Genomic DNA, 23,771 nt, shown 5'->3' on the forward strand with positions numbered 1-23,771 from the left:
TACTAAGCAATGGGAAATTCCAGTTGTAATTCCAGTGTCTCAACTCATTTTTGTGTAGTTTGGGAGTCCGATTTTTTTGTGTGGAATTGGCCACCTTATGGATTGCTAGGTTCATGGATTTGAGTGGCTAAGGTGTTTCGTCCAATCTCCCTTATTTGAGGACTCTGCAAACAGGTTTTCGAGTTGAGCTATGTTTGGTTGCTGTGAAGTATTTGCGAAACCCCAATCACCACGATTTGTTGTTTACATGGTTCACAGAGATTCGTTCTCACAAATGAAGCCGGACACATGAAAGACTAAAACCATTTGGAATAAACTATTTCAGTAAGGATTAAATACTTTAAGTCATCATTTAAAACTCCGACCAGCTGTTGTGTTTCTAAATTATGTAACAATCCATTTTCTTCGATTTTTATGCTAATGAACTGCTCTCTTCTATGTTTCACAGAACGTTTTGTAAACTTCCCTCCTAGGAAAATTTTCTAGCCCGCATTTTTTTTACCCTAATTATTTTTATTTTATTTCCTGGAAAAGTCAGGTGGATTCCTTTTGAATTGTTTCAGGTTTGCCCTAAAATTAGTTGTCAAACCCATGGTTATGTATTGTACATTTTTAAGCTTTCATTCAGCAGTAAGATGCTGCCTCATGTGCTTTCAACCATTTTCCAGCTCTTTTCCCGATTTCCGAAGGGGAGGAGATCTGTAACGGGGAAATTTTCCCCCGTTTTTAAGTTTATAGATTGTCGAAAAAAAAACTAGGAATAACTCCCGAGCGACCACGCTTGGCATCGCCGCGCCTGCGCCGACGAACCAAGGAAGAAATCAGCTGACGCTCGGCGTCCATCCGAGCACCGCGACGCGCCAATAGGGAGCGCTGCGGCAATTCTGTCAATTTTGAAATATTTTTCATTAATTTAAAATTTTAAAAACAAATTGTATTTTAATTTTAACTGTGTAGTTCGATAAAAGAAGTCGAGGCAAAGCCTACGATGTAAATTTTATATTTTTTTTTGATATATTGTATGCTCACAAAATTGAACGGAACTCGAGAACTTGCTTTTTTTTGAAATTTGTAAATTGGTGGCCTCCCGACCAGACCCATCGGTCGGGGGGGACGTTCCGATCCAGCAGACTGTTAAAGCGAGTTATCTAGTACGTCGATCGAGGTGCGGCGAGGTGAGCCTGCATTTCTCTTCTTACTTTGCGATTCTGGCTTGTTATGTCTGCGGTTGGAGCAAATAGGCGGTACGGTGGATAAGGCTTTACCGAAAATTTGCTCCAGCTTTGGACCTCTTGGGTTTCGGTTGCGTGGGACGTGGTGCCCGAGTTGAGGTGCATTACCCCTGCAAACGTGATCCAAGAGTAGCGGCCTTTCCTCGGTGGAAAGCGCGGAGCGAGGTGCGCGAGTTGAGCTGCATCTCTCTGCGAGTTTTACTGAGAAAAGTAGTAGATCTTAGATTTGGTTGGTCTTAGAGATGTATTTTAATTTACTTTCCGAACCATTTTCCCTCGAGTTTCGATCAGAATATCCGTAGAATTTTAAGAATGAATTATATGTATACGTGGAAATTATTGATAAATCTCAATTTAAATAAATACTTGTAAGTTGGAAAACACGCTTTCAACCTTTGACGCAAGTAGTGAAGTAGTGGTGCGCGAGCTGAGCAGCATCAGACGGAACTCTGCTAAAGTCCCTTCCCAGTTAAAATTTTCTCTCTCTCAATTTCAATTTCACTCATTATTATTTTTTCTATGGCGCCCGAATCCAGGCATCCCACTGAAGTTATCCGGCACCTCAAGTAACGTTGGCATATCTTATACCAGAGGACGTATGTGCCTCTGATGTCCTGGACCTGCTTCGCAGAGAAGGGGGATTTGCCTCGTTACACCCCGTACCCCCACTCGACATCAGCAAATAACCCCCCCCCCCCCCCCCCCCCGATTCACTCTGGATCCGCCACTGACCTTTCATACTCGTAGAAGCTGGAGTCCAAAATTTAGGTCAGCAGATGAATTCAATTCATTTTTCATTCCAAGCTTTATTTGTCATGTATTCCCTTCGTGGGACATTATCAACAATCCAGCGGCAGCCTCTATGTGGAAGTGATGAAGGTTAACTGACCACTCTTCTCCTGAATATACCCGGTCGAGAACGGATTGTTTTAGAGCTCAAATTTTCAAGAAATCGACTCGAAAAATGCTTCAATTGCATTTTTGAAGGGGAAGCATCTTTAGAATTTTGCGGCGGGTCGCCCCCGGACCCCCTCTCTTTACAAACGGGAATCTCTCATTACCCCCCCCCCCCCCCTTTAGAGGTCCCCCTAACGGCCCTCTTGTCCGCTCCTGCTCGTGGACCTTAATGTGAGACACAAGTCATTCTAGGTGATTGAAGCAGGTAGCGTACGGTTTCTACTAACACGGTATCCCGAAAACGTATAGTGATTTAGGAGTGTTCATTACATTTAGTGCGCATTATTTTTGCAAATTTGATGATCGCCAGAGGTGGAAAAGTGGAGTTCTCGTGCGTCTCGCGACCACGAACGGCGCGGCGCGACGCGACGGTAGAAAAGAATCGGAGATCGCATCTTTGATCGGTCATGTGGTGTCCTTGAACCTGGTCGCTATGTTGCCGCTTGAACTGGTGTTTCACTCTCAGGTCCTGGGTTGAATCCTCAAATGGCAGCTGATGTGCGACGCCCAGCTGAAAAGTAACGCCTCCAAGCTCGCATCTTGAGAACAATCAAAGATTTTGGCAAAAATTAATGATATTCCAAAATTAGACGTACCTAATTACTTTTCTAACAATTAATCGGTTTGCAACATCGGACAATTTTTAACGTTACAGAGTGGCCAAACTTTCGACACGTTCTTTCACAATGGTCGAAGGACTCGTGGGTGACAGATCAGCTGTCAAATATCACAGGTGCAGCAGATATTGAAATACCTAAAAATATCAGTTTACGCAAATACTGCTAAACATTATAACTTTTAAAATCCAGGATTTGAAGAATACGATTGGCGCGCACGAAGTTCTTTTTACAGCATAATGATGCCCGACCCCATTGCAGCCGTCAAACATCTGACAATATTGAACGCTTGGAGACCATTCCTCATCCTCCATTTATTTCAAATTCGTCCAATTTTAGAGAGGCAGAGTTATAACTCTTCGTTCGTGAAATTGTTCATCAACATCGTGAGAGAACAAGTCGGGCGTTTTGCGACGCTGTAACTTTATAAATTGTTCAATTTTGCAAACCGTCAGAAATGCAATTACTTCTACTTGTGGAATATTTTTAATTGCCAAAATCTTCAGTTTTTCTCAAGTTATGTGCTTGGAGGCGTTAATATTCAGCCGAGCCTCGTATTATCGTCGTTTCTCTGACGTAAGAACGTACCTACATTTCCACGAATGAGCAACGGAATGCATGGAGTTATATATGGCCAACAGGGCTCGCGTAAAAACCGAGATAAGCCCTTAGGTAGGTACGTCAGAAATGCGACGTTACAAGACAGGATCAAACGCAAGAGATCGATACTTTCGAGGAGCTCAATAGGTTATTTACCAATCATATGGTGAAAGAGTATTTGTTATTGAATTTATTAATTTGACAAGAATATCAGTTTATAACACATATAATTTGCACTCCTAAGTTAAATACGGGAAAGGATTTTTAAGTAAGTTAACCCATTTAATTTTTCTAGAACTATTGATGTTAGAAAGGAAATGAGACCAGCTTTAGAACGAGCATATCTTCAGCTTCCTCAGAAGCAGCTATAGTTTTTATTTGATGCACGGTGTGGGAAGAAATGACAGATTTTCCACACCCACCTCATGTCCAAACGTGCCCACTTTTACCACGCTGTAGGGTTTAAGAGGAAATGTAAGTGTAAGTCCGTGAAGAAGTAAAAGCAATTCATTATTTTTGTACAAAAGTTATGAAACTGATCGAAGACTTTTCACCTCACTATTCAACATGATCACTCGTCCGATCCTTGCGGTTTTGAAAACGGTGCAGCGATTTATTCCCCGGTCTCGTAAAAGTCCTTCTCTTTAGCTAGCGGCCAGTTGTTTACACACACAGAAACTTCGTCCGAGTGATTTTCATCTGTTCCGAAGTTAAAACAGTATCTTATGATAGTTGTGGTGTTCTTTTGGTACCAAAGTTGTGAAAATTGTGTCTAAAATGGTGAGTGTAGTTCCCCTGTTCAAGGCTAAAGACCTCGAAGATATGAACAACTGCAGGCCCTTGGCTATGGTGGCACCGATATCAAAAGTGTATGAGCAAATTAAGATCGGTTAACTGAATAGATATATTAACATGAACAAAATACTATACACCCACCAATTTGGGTCCCAGAAAAGAACAAGCACTGAAAGCGTAGTTAGATGTTGCCATGAGACATTGCAAAAATCCTCTAATTGCTACAGTATTGACGTAGCGAATTTATTTCATTCAACTGAGTTTCAGATTAATTCATGGGGTGAAACCTGAAATGTCAATTTCTCGCCGTTTTTTCCGCCAATTTGACAAGGCTTCGGTAAATTTAAAAATAGGACCCGTTTTACTTTTTCCGTCCTCAAATGGCCCTGGACACCACATTTGATGTTAATCTATCGGCAAACGTCACGAGGGCCACTTTGCCGCCATTTTGAAAAAAATAGTTTTCTTTGCAGAAATCTCCCCAAATTCGTTTTTTTCATCTCAGAAAAGCTCCGATAAATCAAAGATTCAGATACGTTGATCAGCAAGTACCTAAAAGGCCGATTCTCCGCTGGTTTTAGCCGCCATAGTAAAAGCAAGATTACAAGTTGCAGATTGCGCGAAATAATTTCTTTTTTTATCCTCTTCTTAACGATTGACCAGAAGGGGGCGTGACCTTTCGAAAAAAAAGTTGGGAACGCCCCCCCTCCCCCTCTCAAAATTTTAAATATGCCAAAAAGTAATTTTCTTTGACCAAGAAACATACCCCAAGTTTCGTCTCAATAGCTTAATGGGGGAAATTTTAATAGAGACTTTTTCAACTTTTTAAACTTTTTTATGGACTTTTGGAACACCCTATATAAACATGTGTAAGTGAAGCTCGATATATTTTGGAGAAATTCAAACAGACTCAAGTGACCGTAATTTAAATGCGCACAAATTGGAGTTTATGGGTGATTTCTCGATAATGGGAATAGAATTGTCACCAGTTTCATTTTCAAGTAGGTACTTCTAAGGCAACGAGATAAATTAATCAAAAAGTAATTGCCATCGGGATTTGTTTTAATTTTGTACTTGCATAAGACTCCTGGAAAAAGTAATACAAAAAACCGGCGCTCCGCGCCGGTTTTTGTGGGGGCGTCGGCGCTTCGCCCCCCCAAACCCCCCAGGACGCGCGCTTCGCGCGCGTCTTTTCAGGGTCGTCTGCGCATCTAGTTTTTTTTCTTATTAAGTGTCCCGCGCATCCACCGCGGTGTGTATTTCCGAAGTGGGATTTTTGTAGTCATAAAATCGTACGTCTGTAAGCCATTGTGTAATGGATAGTTTTTTTCCAGATTTTTCCTTTCCTTGGGCCGCTGTGCGACGAACAGTTCGTCCAAAAACTTTCTTCTCCTGACCCACTGTGCGACGCGCAGTTTGTCCAAAATCTTCCATCCCCTGAACCACCGAGCGACGAAAAGCTTGTTCAAAAACTTCTTCCCCCTGACCCACTGTGCGACAAAAATGTTGTCCAAAAACTTCCTCCCCCTAATCCACTGTGCGACGAAAAGCTTGTTCAAAAATTTCTTCCCCCTGACCCACTATGCGACGAAAATTTTATCCAAAAACTTCCTCCCCCTGACCCACTGTGGGACGAAAATTTTGTCCACAAACTTTCTCCCCCGACCCTTTCTGCGGCCCTGCTCCGGCCGGCTCCCCTCATGCCGCGCACCCCTCGCCTAAAACTTTCAAAGCTCGCCATTTTTAAACGGCTCGGCCGATTTAGCTCAAATTCAGTACCAAACCAGTCCTAGGGGAGAACTACCACCCATTAAAATTTCAGCTCAAAATATTCATTTTCTCTCGAGTTATCGAGTGGACAAGGTTTGACCTCCCCCCACTTTCGAGCCCCACTCCTCAAAATCTATTGCCTGAAATTTCAATTTTTTTTTCGCAGAATAGTAGTTCTAATGAGTCTCTACTAAATGAAAACAAATTGGTCAAAATATCTTTGAACGATATAACTAAGAATGATAGAAGAATGATATAACTACTCAAAAATCGAAAAATCTTAAAACGGCGGAAATACATACATACATACATATATATTACCACCAAAATTCTAAAACTCTTCACCTCTCTTAATTTAAAAATCTAAATTTTCTGTTTATACTCCCATTTCCAAAATTATATCTGTAAAGACGTTAATAGCCTGAGACGCTGAATGTCTTAAAATTATACAAACTAACTAACTACATATATACATGCATATATATATATACATGAATTTGAATGGCATATATTTTCGTGATCTAAGACCCGTGATCGGTGCTCTTCACAAGGTCCCGGGTCTGGGTCCGACATCATGGGAGAATGCAATAGTGTATTTTTTTTGGAAAATACACTAATTATCGTCATCTGGTAACATTACCCTCTGTTCGTCTCATATGCTCACCGGAAACTTTAAATTTGAGAACAGTATATGAGTGCCGGTCATTGATCTACCCGCATCATCCAGTTTTTTAAACACCGGTGGTGCGAATCAACCGGCTTCACGTTGCGACTGTATTTTTCTTGCAGATAACAGCAGAAATCAAATAAGTATAATATGTCAGCATTCAGATCATACCGATGCCAAGTTACACGTAGCTACAATCATACAGGGTGTCCCAAAAGTCCGTACCCCCCCTCGTAACTTTTGAACGGTTAGAGATAGAAAAACGAAACTTTGGGAATGTTTCTATCTTAAAGGAGTCCATCTTCTAGGGGGGTCAAAATTTTTGTCTCCCCCTCAGGGGGGGCGCGGGGGCCCCCAACTTTTTTTTTCAAATGGTAACCCCTATCTTGTGATACATCATTAGAAAGAGCATAAAAAACTAAGAATTTTGGCGCAAACCGCAAATCAATATCTTAATTTTTGACCGAGTTATGATAGGTCAAAGGTCAAATTTGACCTATTTTCAAAAAATCATATCTCCGGTTCAAATTATCGTAAAGAAAAAAATAAAACGGGAAAATTTACCAAATTGTAAGCACTTTCAAGTAAAAATCACAGAAATTACTTCAAACTAATTTTAAGGGGGGTTTCGGATCCCCAAATACGTCATTTTAAAGGTCATACGATACTCTCGCGAAATGAGCCAATTTTTCCTTACTTTTCCTCAACATTATCTTAGTAAGTTCAAAATTAGTTCAAAATTGCGTTTTCAAGTCCCCAAATTTCGAGCAAAGTTCAAAGAACGAAATTTAAGGTAATTCAATTCAACCATTTAAATTTCATTTTTTTTAAAACTTTGTTCGAAATTTGGGGACTTGAAAACGCAATTTTGAACTAACTTTGAACTTACCAAGATAATGTTGAGGAAAAGTAAGGAGAAATTGGCTCATTTCGCGAGAGTATCGTATGACCTTTAAAATGACGTATTTGGGGATCCGAAACCCCCTTAAAATTAGTTTGAAGTAATTTCTGTGATTTTTACTTGAAAGTGCTTACAATTTGGTAAATTTTCCCGTTTTATTTTTTTCTTTACGATAATTTGAACCGGAGATATGATTTTTTGAAAATAGGTCAAATTTGACCTTTGACCTATCATAACTCGGTCAAAAATTAAGATATTGATTTGCGGTTTGCGCCAAAATTCTTAGTTTTTTATGCTCTTTCTAATGATGTATCACAAGATAGGGGTTACCATTTGAAAAAAAAAAGTTGGGGGCCCCCGCGCCCCCCCTGAGGGGGGGACAAAAATTTTGACCCCCCTAGAAGATGGACTCCTTTAAGATAGAAACATTCCCAAAGTTTCGTTTTTCTATCTCTAACCGTTCAAAAGTTACGAGGGGGGGTACGGACTTTTGGGACACCCTGTATATGTATATAAGCTCCGAGATCTCCTAAATTTGCGTTTCTGGTAACGCTTACTTTCAGCGTTCTACCGGGCCGCTTTCATGATTTTTGCGGCTATAGACGGGCGATTGGCTTTAGATGAGCTCGTTTTGTTCAGATTTTCAAAATATGACCCAGGTTTTTTTTTTTACATTACATTACATGGTAAAGTTGCGAATTTTCCCATTTAAACAATGTAAAGGAGGAGTGTTGTTTTGGGCCTTTTCCGGCCCCACCTGGATTTTGCCGAATGTTTCATATTTTCAAAGTACTAGTCCTAGGTAGACTTTATGCCAAATATTTTACCGAACGGAGCCCATGCAAAGGTGCAACAACTCCTCAAACCCAGATCCTCGGCATCGAAAAATAGTTATTTTCGTCGACTTTTTCGACTGTTATCAGGCCAGTATCAGGACTGTAAAAAGGCCAGAAACGGAAAGTACGCAAAAAAATACATAGGAATCGTCTGCTGAAGAGTGATAACAGTCGAAAAAGTCGACGAAATTAACTATTTTTCGATGCCGAGGATCTGGGTTTGAGGAGTTGTTGCACCTTTGCATGGGCTCCGTCCGGTAAAATATTTGACATAAAGTCTACCTAGGCCTAGTACTTTGAAAATATGAAACATTCAGCAAAATGCAGGTGGTGCCGGAGAAGGCCCAAAACGACACTCCTCCTTTATTTTTTTTTGTCATAGTTCGTTTGAGCATTCTACTGCGCCGATTGCCATTATTTTTGCGGTAATCGATAGGTGATAGGCCCTAGATGAGCCTGCTCTAATCAGAATTTGAAAGTAGGACCCAGGTTTTTTATTTATAATAGAGGAGACCAGAAATCTTAAATAGGGGGCGAAATTTGAAATACCAGCTGATGAAAAATGACGGGAATTTCAAATTTAGCGGAAAATTGAAGTAAGCGGGAAATGTTGAATCTTGGTCTGATTTTAGCAGGGTAAGGTAAGAAAATTGAAGGTATGCTACTTTGCCACAGACTGTATCCAAAAGCGACGAAACGCTCCGTTCCGTTTCGTCTCAGTTCTTCTTGGTCGTTCTTTTGTCGAAGCGTCCCCTGGGGGTTGGGCCGCGTAGCGGCCAGGGGGCATAGCCCCCTAGTTATATATATTCTTGATACCTAGGTACTTTTCACGTTAAAACGCTGATTTTATTTTCTCATGATTTTTGTGAAGGTTTCGTAGAAATAGACCGCGATTCTATTTCCTCCACGACAGGGCAATACACTTTTCCGTCTATCCTGATTTTCATGAATTAAATCTATCAAGCTACCGTAGCGAGATTTCATCAAAACTTTGCAAAAAAAAAACTGCCGCAGCGATTTCCTTTAAACTTGGCAACAATGAAGCTAAGAATCGCCGGAATATGTCTAAAAATCAACTTTAGAAAAAAAATGCCGCCGAAGCCCAAAAAAAAGAAAACTTGTTTCTCCCTATAGTAATGCACTGAGGATACGAGGTTGTTTACGCGCGCCGTGCTGAACAGGTTCAATCGTGTCGCGTGATGTCACATCATCATAGACGCGGGTGTTTTTCGACCGATTTTTGTGCAAATTGGTGTGTCGGGGTACTTTTCGACGGGAAAATCGAATTTTCGGTCCGATTTTCAAAATTCCAAAACCTAAGATGGCGGCCACGGCCTAAAATGCTGTGTCGGCTCCTGTTCGATCGATTTTGGTGAAATTCGACAGCTGAGTGCATTTTTCGACGGGAAAGTCGAATTGTCGGTCAGATTTTTGAAATTCCAAAATCTAAGATGGCGTCCGTGGCCAAAGTGGCGAAGATGCTGTCTTCTCATTATTACCCTTATTTTGAAAGTTAATAGCCATGAGAAGTGGCTCGCGGAGCAAGTCGCAAGTTTATCGCGAAGCGAGGAGCCGGGGGTCCGGTCCAGGGGCACTCCCAGCTAGCAGTAGGATATTCAATGGCAAAAGTAGACTATCCTACCGAATATCCTTATGAGACAAGTGAGATAACTAACCTATGAATATTCTACGAATATCCTACAAACATCCTACCACTGATTATCCTCCGAATATCCTACGATTATCTGAGAAAATTATCCTGTAAGTATAGTGCAGTTTGAATTAGAAAAAAAGGAGAAACTATCTGCATCTTAATGAAAATGACAACCCAGCTAGCAGTAGAAATCCCATGAATATCCTACCAATGTCCTACGACTTTAATTATCCTCCGAATATCCTGACTTTTTTTAGGTTGTCCTTAGAATATCCTACGAATATCCGAGAAAACGGCATTTTAGAAATTCCTAGAATAATCATAGGATGAACTCCTCGCATGTACAGAGGATCTCTTTTTAACTTGTAATATGTTGTGAATTCTTACATCTTTGTGTGTATGTAATTCCGCCCCGACCCCGAGAACCTCTCTGTAGGGCTCCCTGTCCCCTTCCCCTCTCCTAACCCCTCAATCAAGCCCTCGTTGTTTACATCGCGTTAGTATCAGTTTTTCCTATGATCGGATTGACTTTGATGCGAGTGGCGATCATGCGAAAGTGGTGCCTGACAGTAACGAGATATCGATATTGTATAGAGATCAAGATCAATGGATCTAGGTCCCTCGCCAAAACTACTCATCAGACCGCTTGAGTGATTCGGTAGCTTTGAATTTCGATATCTCGTTATTGTCGGGCACAACTGCCGTTGCAGAGAGATAGAAGAAACCATCAATTCGATACATAGACAATTCCAACTACAGAATAAGGCTGAACGTGATGAAATAAGTGATACATTTTTTCTTGTGATTGCGGTGGCGGTTTCCATGAAAACTGGCAACCCCGCCTTTACGCGAATTCCGACGGAAATTAGGCAATGTTGTGAACACAATGTCACAATAGTCAGAATCGATGGTTTTTTCTATCTCTCTGCAACGGCAGTGGTGCCCGACAATAACGAGATATCGAAATTTAAAGCTACCGAATCACTCAAGCGGTCCGATGAGTAGTTTTGGCGAGGGACCTAGATCCATTGATCTTGATCTCTATACAGTATCGATATCTCGTCACTGTCAGGCACCACTGCCGTTGCAGAGAGATAGAATAAACCATCGATTCGATACATAGACAATTCCAACTACAGAATAAGGCTGAACGTGATAAAATAAGTGATACATTTTTTCTTGTGATTGCGGTAGAGTCCCTTTATACCCAGAGTTAAGACAACTCGATTATCAGCTGACTGGCAGCCGGCCTTGGCTGGCCATGGAGGCCGAAACGAGTGCACCCTAACGAACGATATTGAGGGATAAGGATCAGGAATCCTGCGATGTCTGTCACACAAAAACAACAACATCAACAAATTGACCAATTAAAAAGAGAATGAGATTGGTTTGTGAATAAATTCTGAATCTATTTTCATTTTGGACCGATGGAAATAACAACTTACTCTTGATAAACCACAATTAGGTAATATTTTCATTATTCTTGTTCACATTCGAGGTACCGCCATCTTGGTGCACTCGTTCCGGGCTCCATGAGCGAGAACCAATCAGAATTGGATTTTTTTTAGGCCACTTCCAGCCCAACCAAAAGTGAGTTGTCTTAACTCTGGGTATAAAGGGACTCTAGATTGCGGTGGCGGTTTCCATGAAAACTGGCAATCCCGCCTTTACGTGAATTCCGTTGGAAATCAGGCAATGTTGTGAACACCAAGTCGCAAATGGTCAGTTTAGGTCAGAGACAAGAGACCCTCCACTGGCCTCCTAGCGACAGGTGGAAGCTTTTACTTTCGGGGTTTCAACAATTCCTTATGGACAATTATTAGGGAGCAACAGTCATCACGCTAGTTTCGGCTGTTGACTTACCTACATGGTCGATGATGAGCTTCGGATGACGTCATGAGCCAAACAACTTTCCCAAACGTCGGCCATTTTCGGCTTGTTTGCAAAACGAAACTGCCAACACGTTGTTGAACATCAACCATGTAGGTAAGTCAACAGTAGAATGCTGAAGTCCCGAAAGTAAAAGCTTCCACCATGACCAAAATACTAGTGGAGGGTCTCTTGTCTCTGGTTTAGGTTAACAAATGTGGCTGGACGTGATTAAATGAGTACTACTTTAAATTGTGATCGCAGCGGTGGTTGAAAACCGGCAACACCGCCGCTACTCGAATTCCTAAAAATCATGTGAAAGTTTCAACAAAGCGCAAAACATGAACTGACTTCTCGAATTTTGTTTGGTCTAGGCGTTTTGCTTTAACACGGAGTCGCGAAACGTACCTAAACGAGCGTCAATATCGGGCGACGGCGTGTTGCCGAATTTTCAAATCGCTATAACTCGTTTTCCTTGAGTTTCTCAGAAAAGTATAACATATTGATGGATGCGGAATCGAACGAACAATAATTTCGACAGGTTTTTATTTAATCCCCACCAACCGCAAACACTTTTTTAGGCAGTAACATGATTTTAAATAATTACGAAAATTAAAAAATGGCCAAAACGTGGCAATAGTGGAGTCAAATTAAGATTTATTTTGCTTAAGTCGATAGAGCGTAATTTTCTGCGTTTTTGGTTTAAGTACGAGCTCTGTAACTGCATTTTTGCGAAAATTATGGATGTTTGAAGGTTACGACTTTAAAAAATGGAAACGCTGTTTCCCTGGGGCTCATGCAAAAACGGAGCTAGGGATAAGCCTCTCTCAACTAGTACTATCAGCCCACAAAGTTTCGCACATTCCGGGCTGGGTACATTTTTCGCCTATACAGGGTGTCCCAAAAGTCCCTTCCACTCCCTCTAAAATTTTACCTAATAAATAGTTTGAAACGAAACTTTGGGGATGTTCATCGATCAATGTTAGCCACTTTTGGGACCCCCCAAAATCCAACCGTAAACGTCTGTAATTCCAAGTTTCCGCCTCTTTTCTGGCGCCATTTTGAAGTTATTTAGAATTTCAAAAACCCAATGAACGATTCGTTTTTCTCATGTCGAAATACCCCCCCAATACAAAGTTTCATGCAAATCCACCGGTAGACAGCCTAAATACTCCCTTACCGCTCCAGGTCGCCATTTTGACCGCCGCCATTTTGAGAAGGACAGGATGTCCGGAAAACTAATGCCAGAATCGTTTTCTTCGTCCCAAAAAACCGTCGGATACCAGTTTTCGTCCCAATCGGTCAAAAAGCGGAGATGTCAAATTTCCATGATTTTGAACTTTGACCGGCCGCCATTTTGTCAAAAATGAAGATTTTGACTTGCGGTTTGCGCCAAAAATTTTCTTTTTTTATCCTCTTTTGATTGATTTGTGACAAAGGGGGGGGGGGTTGTTATTAAAAAAAAAGTTGGGGTCCGTAGCCCTTCCACACGGGGGGGGGGGGGGGCGAAAATTTTGGGGGGTCTCAAAAGTAGCTAACATTGATCAATGAACATCCCTAAAGTTTCGTTTCGAACTATTAATTAAGTAAAATTTTAGAGGGGGTGGAAGGGACTTTTGGGACACCCTGTATGAATAACCCTCCTCTTGAATGCAGCCACCTTTTGACAAAGCTCGCCCACTTGTAAGCGAACTTTGTCTTTTACATTAAGTATTGCTTTTTAAATTGTTGGATTCCTGTGCAGCTCTCTGCCGGTGTGAATAGACGCTATCAGTACCACGTCACAGTCGGTATCGATTGTATTGAACTGGATTCAAATAATCAAACGTAACGTTACTATTCAACATCATCCGTGATAATCCCAGGAATAAAAGCGCAGTCTGAAAAAAAGTTTTATTAGAGTCAGTACTTTTAATTGCGGAACGTTCCTGTATAATTAAGTTGACGGAATAAAGCAGTCTCAGAAAGTAGAAAATGCCTACGAAAGCCACCATGATTTAGGTCACACCTATGCCACTCTAGTTTCCTGTTTTTTGACAGTGAAATTCTGGGATTAAAGCGTCTTGGGAATGAAAGAGGTGTCCAAAAGTTGCCACAAACACACCGGTAATCGACCGATGACTCTTCGGATGGGATGGGAGTAGTGGGTATTGGCGCGGGAATTTCGAAAAAACCGCAGGCTCGCAGGCTCCCGCAAACTTGAGAATCCATCACTGCTCCCCCGGAAGTGCAGCGAAGATATTTACAGGGGCATAGTTCCGGATATAAGGTGATAAGATGGACGCCATATTTTGTGTCAGAACGACGTGCGATGTATCGCATCGATTGGCTCTACTTTTTCAGCTACCAATCATTTTTCTCGAATTTTGAGATCGCAATTCTGTTGTCGGGAGACTAAAGCACTCACTTGCCAATTTTTACCAAGAAATTCAACGTAATAAAGGCGTGGTTTTTTTAGAGGAAAAATATCGCATTCGATACTGATATCGAAACTGCACTCGAATGCAATATTTTTCCTCTAAAAAAACCACGCCTTTCTTACGTTGAATTTCTTTGTAATAATTGGTAAGTGAGTGCTGTAGTCTCCTGACAACAGAATTTCGATCTCAAAATTCGAGAAAAATGACGAGTATCTGAAAAAATGGAACCAGTTGATGCGATATATCGCATGCCGTTTTGACACAAAATATGGCCTCCATCGAATCACCTTCATGTCAAAATGAAACATTATTCTGCTAAAAATATTTGGTAGAGGCAAAGATCAATGGTATATTTTAGATTTGTAATACCTTTACTCACAACGTTAAGTCCATGGAAAAATTATGCCGGAGTGTCTTGCTGGTGCGACTTTTGGAGGTGAATTTTGTCTAAATGAAGGTAATGTAGAGACTGTCTTGAGTATTTTAAGGTAAAAATCAAATTATGTTATCTTTTAAAGTCAAAATTTAGCGCCTTTTTTCCCAAATTTTCAATTTCTTTTTTTTACATTTTTCTCTCAGAAAAAGAAAGATAGTGCAGTGATAGGTGTGATAAAAATTTGAGTCTACACTCTATTAAGTATTCAATGCACTCACGATTACGGTTGGCCGAAACTATGACAATAATTCGCTTACAGTCGTATAATTCACCACTAAGTATGCTATTTATGGTAAGATGAAATTATTTTTGAATGCACAATGAAGCCCTCCCAACATAGTGTTTATGGACACTGAATGCAGAGGTAAATAAAATGTTTTGCTTTGAACGGAAATATGAAACTTTTCCCCTTTCTTCCTGGGATGGGCCATTGCCACAAGTTGGAAACGTTCAACAGAGCCTTTAAGGAGAAACGTTGTTGATTTATGATGATGATTGAATGAAAAATTAATGGGTATTTATTTTCACACATTTCAGCTCCAAAGAGGAAATCATTTGATAGTACATTTTTTTAAAATCAAGCACACCATCATATTAAATTTTAACAAGATGAAGCACTTTAGTTTTGAGAAGAAAACTGAGCAATCGCGTTGTCTTCTGCGCTGGAAGCCTTTCAGGTGCACTCCTTCGAGGAAAGGAAACTGTTCAGCAGGGATGTTTAATTGTTTAAGTTACCTGAAGGCGTCTAAGGTGTCCACGAAAAATGCATCATCCATCTCAGGAGAGTTTAACGAGACTAACAACAGGAGTTCCTAGAGACAGATTGCTTTACAGCTCACATTAATACAAGATTAATGGCACACAATCTGAATTCAAGAAAAGCATGCAGATGTCCTTCAGCATGTGGGAGAATTTTTCACCGATCTGAAAAGGGCTCCAAAATGATGGGTGCTTCAAAGTGCGCATGTTCACTGTATCCTAAGACAAGATAAAAAGATAATGATGTCTGGAAGATCACAATCGATTGAATCCTCCTCTCTATTTCATAAAATTCTACTCACTCATCTGTTGTTTCCACATCAGTGCATAATGGACAGTGATCATGCGTTGCTGAGCAAAAATTAGGTCGGAGCGGGAGCTCAGTGAGAACTTGAGGCACATTTCGATGGAAACTGTATCGATTGACCTACCGATATACGGGCTACTACAAAGACGATAAGACATTCACTAGGTATTTAAATGCTTACGTTGATATTACTCAGTTAAGGTCAGGCGAACAAAATAATAATTGATAAAGCAACACTTTTTATCCAAAAGGAACAAGAACGAGGGATCAACTGTTGGGTGAACACATAGGTAATGAGCAACGATTTTTCGGAAAAAATCCCGCACACTCGATAGAAATACTAATTTATATACAAAATACCATTCGAAGAAACTTCACTTAAATTCCTGTACCTCCTGTAACTTTTCCTAATTTTCACGAACTCATTACTAAATAAACAACGGAGAACCCGACAGTTCCCATAAGAAGCCATGTATTTCGGTTTTTTACCACCGGCTCCTAACCTCTATCCACACTGGAATCGCGGCACATCGGTGATCAATGACAGAAGTGATGGCTGCTGGAATTCTGCAACTTTTGATCAAAGACATAGGAGGCTATGCCCCCTGGCCGCTACGCGGCCCAACCCCCAGGGGGTGCTTCGCCCTCTCTTAGGCCCGCTTCGACAAAAGAGCGACCAAAAAAAATGAAAACATTTTCATACCCGACTCTCATTTGTCCAATCTTCCTCTGGCCGGAAACGATTGGACCAATAAAAATCAAATAAGAAAACCGCCATTTATTTCCAACTTCAGGCCAAGACTGAAACGAAACGGAATGAATGAAATGGAGCGTTTCGTTATTTTTGCATAGTCTGTAGTAAAGGAGCACAATTTCGATTCACTTATTACCTTACCCTAGACTCTACTAACAGACCAAGATCCTTGATTTCCCGCTCAGTTCAATTTACCGCAAAATTTGAAATTCCCGCCAATGAAAAATGGCGGGAATTTCAAATGGATTTCTCGGTAACAGCAATAAAGCGGACCACGTGCATGGCGCGCTTAACAGGGTTCACGTGGAAATGAAGCGTAGAGTACATATACAGGGTGTCCCAAAAGTCCGTACCCCCCCTCGTAACTTTTGAACGGTTAGAGATAGAAGAATGAAACTTTGGGAATGTTTCTATATTAAAGGAGACGATCTTCTAGGGGGGTCAAAATTTTTGTCCCCCCCTCAGGGGGGCGCGAGGGCCCCCAACTTTTTTTTTTCAAATGGTAACCCCTATCTTGTGATACATCATTAGAAAGAGCATGAAAAACTAAGACTTTTGGCGCAAACCGCAAATCAATATCTTAATTTTTGACCGAGTTATGATAGGTCAAAGGTCAAATTTGACCTTTTTTCAAAAAATCATATCTCCGGTTCCAATTATCGTAAAGAAAAAAACAAAACGGGAAACTTTACCAAATTGTAAGCACTTTTAAGTAAAAATCACAGAAATTACTTTAAACTAATTTTATGGGGGGTTTCCGACCCCCAAATACGTCATTTTAAAGGTCACACGATATTCTCGCGAAATGAGCCAATTTCCCCTTACTTTTCCTCAACATTATCATAGTAAGTTCAAAATTAGTTCAACATTGCGTTTTCAAGTCCCCAAATTTCGGGCAAAGTTCAAAAAACGAAATTTAAGGTGATTCAATTCAACCATTGAAATTTCATTTTTTTAAAACTTTGTTCGGAATTTGGGGACTTGAAAACGCAATGTTGAACTAATTTTGAACTTACTATGATAATGTTGAGGAAAAGTAAGGGGAAATTGGCTCATTTCGCGAGAATATCGTGTGACCTTTAAAATGACGTATTTGGGGGTCGGAAACCCCCCATAAAATTAGTTTAAAGTAATTTCTGTGATTTTTACTTAAAAGTGCTTACAATTTGGTAAAGTTTCCCGTTTTGTTTTTTTCTTTACGATAATTGGAACCGGAGATATGATTTTTTGAAAAAAGGTCAAATTTGATCTTTGACCTATCATAACTCGGTCAAAAATTAAGATATTGATTTGCGGTTTGCGCCAAAAGTCTTAGTTTTTTATGCTCTTTCTAATGATGTATCACAAGATAGGGGTTACCATTTGAAAAAAAAAAGTTGGGGGCCCCCGCGCCCCCCTAAGGGGGGGACAAAAATTTTGACCCCCCTAGAAGATCGTCCCCTTTGATATAGAAACATTCCCAAAGTTTCATTCTTCTATCTCTAACCGTTCAAAAGTTACGAGGGGGGGTACGGACTTTTGGGACACCCTGTATAGAGTCATAATGAAAATGGAAGAGCAGGCGCCATGTTCTGCTCGACGAGTTCCGAGCCCGGTGTGCGCTGAGCTTCGGTCACTTTTTCGACAAATGTTCGATCCAAAATGACGGTGTGGATAGGTGATTCGGAATTACCGGAATCATCGGTAATTAGGAATTACTAATTCCTAACATTTTTGTTTGCATCGGACGGCCGGGTACCCGTGTATCGGAAACAATCCCGCATGCCGAGAGGCAAGGATTTGTGTGTTGATATTTCAGATGCAAACGATTGAATAAATACCCTAGCACGAGGAAAGTGGTTATTTAATTTGTTTGTTGATATTTCAGATGCAAACGATTGAATAAATACTCTAGCACGAGGAAAGTGGCTACTTAATTTGTTTGTTGATATTTCAGATGCAAACGATTCTATATCACAACTCGAGCGGGAAAGAAGCGTTCACGGGGAACTTGAAACGGAAAGAGGTGCACCGCGCCATCACCCTGCATCCAGTCAAACAGCATAACCACATGTACAGAGTTCACAATTATATGAAGGTACCCTTACACTTCTCTTTTTCGCTTCCAACTTCTCTCGACTCGTCTTCTTTTCACAAAAATTTTGTCATAAGCGGCTTTTCGTCTTAACCGTTTTCCGCTTAAAACGAAATTTTTCGGCATACGAGGCAACTGCTCTTGAAAGTTGCGCTGGTATCCGCGCTGTTCTCAGTCATCCTGAAATCATCTTTTAGATAAACAAGATCAAAGGCCAGGTGAAGAGTTTTTAAGTGAATGACTTTTTGAAAGATTATCATCTATCAGTTTTATATTTTTAAATTTAATACAATACGAAATCCAAATTTTGAATTTTTTTTAAAATACGCAAATCGGTTTATCGTCAACTGCCGATTGCATCTCAGTCATCCAGCAAAACAGAGGATACCCACGATCTACTCTCAACCTACTCTTCTTCTCTCAAGGTACGTAAAACTAAGTCTATTTTCCCTAAGAATTGGCTCTTTTTTGTCGTTTTTACCCAATTTAAGGGAAAAAACGGAAATTTTTCTTCGTCTTAACCGGCTTTGGTTACGGGTCAAAATTTAGAAATTTCGTCTTATCTGTATTTTTTTTTACATTGACTCTTATGGAAGTGTCAAGGGACCGAAAAAAATTTCGTCTTAAGCGGGTTTTCGTCTTAACCGTATTTCGTCTTAACGAGCTTTTACTGTAGTCGAGATTACTAAATTTAAGGGTAAGTAACACCAACTCTCACATCTCCCATTTCGTTAAAAGATCTTATCTCTGTGAGTGTACAGAGTGAGCGTACCACTTGACGATACCGCTATTCAACCACTTGGAAACTCGGGTTGCCTACCTTGAAATTGAAAGCGAACTGAAATGGCGTCAATGTAATATTTTCCCGTACGGTGAAATGCTACTTTTTTAAGGGACACAGTTGCTGGGTATTTTACGAAGACAAAGATACTACTGTCTATTTTATCAGGGTTATTATGTCTACAGAGTTTAATACCAATCTACAGAGTTTTATCAAATTTACTCAGGATCAGTAACCTGCAAGCCTCCAGTAAACCTCAGGATTAGTGACCCTGACGATGAAGCGTTTGCTTCGAAAAGCTTCGGTCTAAATCCATTCATCCGTCCGTCCGTCCGTCCGTCCGCCCGTCCGCCCGTCCGTCCGTCCGTCAAATTAATTTTTTAGATCTTACTGTAATTGTCGACAAGGATAACCTCATCCAATTCAAAATATTCTGTAAGCCTACAACCACTAATAGTATAATTCCCTTCCATTCAAATAACCCTAACAGCCATAAACACGCTGCAATTCATGCAATGGCACATAGAGTGTTTTCCATTCCACTTAGCCACAAACACAGACAAGAGGAAATCGGAATTATCCAGAGCATTGCTAAAATTAATGGATTCCCTAAATATATTGTCAACAAAATTTTAAGGAGATATAAAAAACAGTGCTCCGATGCAAAAAGCAATGGGGCTAAAAAATCCAAGCATATAATGACAAATATGTAAATATTGATTATTTTGGCCCTGTTAGCTCAAAAATTAGCAACTGTTTAAAAGAAACTGAGTACAGAACAGCTTTTAAGACTAATAACAGCATACTAGACAATATGAGGAAGGTCACCGACAAAATCAAAGAAGGTGAAGGCAACATTGGTAAGTAATAGTAAGAATGTAACTGGCGTTTACCGTTTAGATTGTAATTCATGCAAGAAAATATATATATATCGGATTTAGCGCTCAATCAACTGCAGAGTTAATGAACACATGACACTTCCATCCTCGAACGTATTTAAGCACATCAAAGCAGAAAATCATCAGATGAAAGAAATTAAAATTCTACACAAAAACAGGGACAGAAAAATGCTAAGCGTCCTAGAAAATATGAAATAATTAAGGCGGAAAAAGAGAGGAAGAATTAATAAATGTACAAAAAGAGGTAGATCTGGCAACTAATCCCCTGTGAATAAAATGTGCTGCCATCTCTGATGAGAAACAGGTACTAAGCATACATTGACAATGTTTTGATTATTACTTAAGAGTGATTTGATCTAATAGCTTGATATCAATTGTTACCATCAATGAAATCTGTTACCATGTTTGAAATTTAAATTATGGCCTTTGAGACCCTGACGATGAAGCGTTTGCTTCGAAAAGCTTCGGTCTAAATTTGTTAATGAAATACAAATTTTTTAAACAAATTTTACATTATTTCTAGCACTCGGCTACACTCCAAATTCCAATATATTCCGTGCTACTACCTTTAGACATTGCGTTACAATGTTCGCTGATTTTGAAGAATGTAAGACGGAGGAACCAAGTAAAATTTTTTATTCCATAAAGACGGTATGAGCTTACAGTCCACAAAGTTTCGGACCTTTGTCGTCGTTACAGGGTGTCCATAATAAACTTTTGTAAACGAAAAAACGGTCGAAATTGAGCGGAAATTGAATTTTTGGATTTTTACTACCATTGAAGGCTGCTCAAAAAGTTCATCATACGTTCAAAAACTGTGAAAGGAGAAGAATCGTTTTGGGCCTTTCCCAGCTCCACCTGAATTCTGTTGAATGTTTCATATTTTCAATGTACTAGTCCTAGATAGACTCTATGCAAAATATTTTACCGAACGGAGCCCATGCAAAGGTGCAACAACGCCTCAATTCCAAAATCCTGGCATCGAAAAATATTTATTTTCGTTGACTTTTTCGACTGTTATCACTCTTCCAGCAGATGATTCGTACGTATTTTTTTGCGTACTCTCCGTTTCTAGCCTTTAGATTGGCCTCCGATAAATTTTAATGGGCCTTACGGTCCATTGTTGCCATTTTGGGCCCATTTTTAGGGTTTTCATCAATTTTACACACGAAGAACTTAATTTAAACTAAAAACCGTATACGTTTTTGAAAAGAACGCAAAAGTAATAAAAGAGTTCGGTGAAACTTTTTTCAACGTTGCCAAATTTTCGAGATAAATCGTTCCAAAGAGCCAAAAATGGCCAAAATTTGATACATTGCCACGCTTAAGGTTCGAGAAAGTGAAGTACAGCCTTTATATTAACGTACGTAACAGCTCTCAACCATATATACAACATATCAAAAAAGTATAGTTGTACCTGGATTCCCACGATGTGAAAATTGACCGGGATGTCGGATTTTAGCGGCCTTTTTTTACTTGAAGGTAGCTCTTTCGAATGTTTTTCGACCTTAGTCACACTCCATTTCTGAGTAACATATGTATTTTTCTACGTACTTTTCATATCTAGCCATAAAAATGGCTTTCTGTGAATTTTAAAAGGCCTAACTGTCAATTGTTGTCAATTTTTACTAATTTTTAGGGATTTTACAAAGTTTACATGTGTAAAACTTAATTTTATCTAAAAACCGTGTACATTTTCGGAAAGAACTTAAAAAAAATACATGCACGATGTTCTTTGCCACTTGCCCCTACGTTGCCAAATTTTCGAGAAAAATCGTCCTTAAGTGCCAAAAATGCCACAAATTGGATTAATCATCACGTCAAAGATTCTAGGATGTGTATTTTAAGTTTTTTTTTTCACTACAAAATAACGTATCCAATTTGGAAAATTGCAATGTGTCTCACCAAACACGTAATGGCTCAGATGAACGTGACGCAACAGACCCTCAAGATGCTTCCACCTCATCCTTCACTCCATCTCACCGGTATATTCCTGTAACCTCGAGATAGCCCTTGGTTTACAAGATGCCTGCTATAGGCCAAATACCAAAACAATAGAAACTGCGTGGGCACAGTGTCCCATAATCCTTAGGAAAGTCAGAATTCATATCCTAGAATCTTCGACGTGATGATTAATCCAATTTGTGGCATTTTTGGCACTTAAGGACGATTTTTCACGAAAATTTGGCAACGTAGGGGCAAGTGGCAAAGAACATCGTGCATGTATTTTTTTTTAAGTTCTTTCCGAAAATGTACACGGTTTTTAGATAAAATTAAGTTTTACACATGTAAACTTTGTAAAATCCCTAAAAATTAGTAAAAATTGACAACAATTGACAGTTAGGCCTTTTAAAATTCACAGAAAGCCATTTTTATGGCTAGATATGAAAAGTACGTAGAAAAATACATATGTTACTCAGAAATGGAGTGTGACTAAGGTCGAAAAACATTCGAAAGAGCTACCTTCAAGTAAAAAAAGGCCGCTAAAATCCGACATCCCGGTCAATTTTCACATCGTGGGAATCCAGGTACAACTATACTTTTTTGATATGTTGTATATATGGTTGAGAGCTGTTACGTACGTTAATATAAAGGCTGTACTTCACTTTCTCGAACCTTAAGCGTGGCAATGTATCAAATTTTGGCCATTTTTGGCTCTTTGGAACGATTTATCTCGAAAATTTGGCAACGTTGAAAAAAGTTTCACCGAACTCTTTTTATTACTTTTGCGTTCTTTTCAAAAACGTATACGGTTTTTAGTTTAAATTAAGTTCTTCGTGTGTAAAATTGATGAAAACCCTAAAAATGGGCCCAAAATGGCAACAATGGACCGTAAGGCCCATTAAAATTTATCGGAGGCCAATCTAAAGGCTAGAAACGGAGAGTACGCAAAAAAATACGTACGAATCATCTGCTGGAAGAGTGATAACAGTCGAAAAAGTCAACGAAAATAAATATTTTTCGATGCCAGGATTTTGGAATTGAGGCGTTGTTGCACCTTTGCATGGGCTCCGTTCGGTAAAATATTTTGCATAGAGTCTATCTAGGACTAGTACATTGAAAATATGAAACATTCAACAGAATTCAGGTGGAGCCGGGAAAGGCCAAAAACGATTCTTCTCCTTTCACAGTTTTTGAACGTATGATGAACTTTTTGAGCAGCCTTCAATGGTAGTAAAAATCCAAAAATTCAATTTCCGCTCAATTTCGACCGTTTTTTCGCTTACAAAAGTTTATTGGACACCCTGAAACGACGACAAAGGTCCGAAACTTTGTGGACTCTAAGCTCATACCACGTATGAGCTGTAAGAAAGTATGAAACATTCAACAGAATCCAGGTGGAGCCGGGGAAGGCCCAAAACGATACTCCTCCTTTCGATTTTTAGAGCTGCCGAGCGGAATGTTTGGGCGTTACTAACCGAAGTGAGAGTAATCTAGGAGAA

General features: G+C 39.9%; 1 protein-coding gene across 1 annotated transcript in view; it reads left to right on the forward strand.

Annotated features, from left to right (window-relative positions):
• Chsy (Chondroitin sulfate synthase) overlaps positions 1-23,771 on the forward strand; it is a 165,691-nt gene that overhangs the window by 26,244 nt on the left and 115,676 nt on the right. Inside the window, exon 2 of the mRNA XM_072305088.1 lies at positions 18,511-18,651. Within this exon, the coding sequence (XP_072161189.1) occupies positions 18,511-18,651 (141 nt within the window). The remainder of the gene's footprint in view (positions 1-18,510; positions 18,652-23,771) is intronic.

Source organism: Bemisia tabaci, chromosome 1 (assembly GCF_918797505.1).
Source record: "Bemisia tabaci chromosome 1, PGI_BMITA_v3".
Taxonomy (NCBI): Eukaryota; Metazoa; Arthropoda; class Insecta; order Hemiptera; family Aleyrodidae; genus Bemisia; species Bemisia tabaci.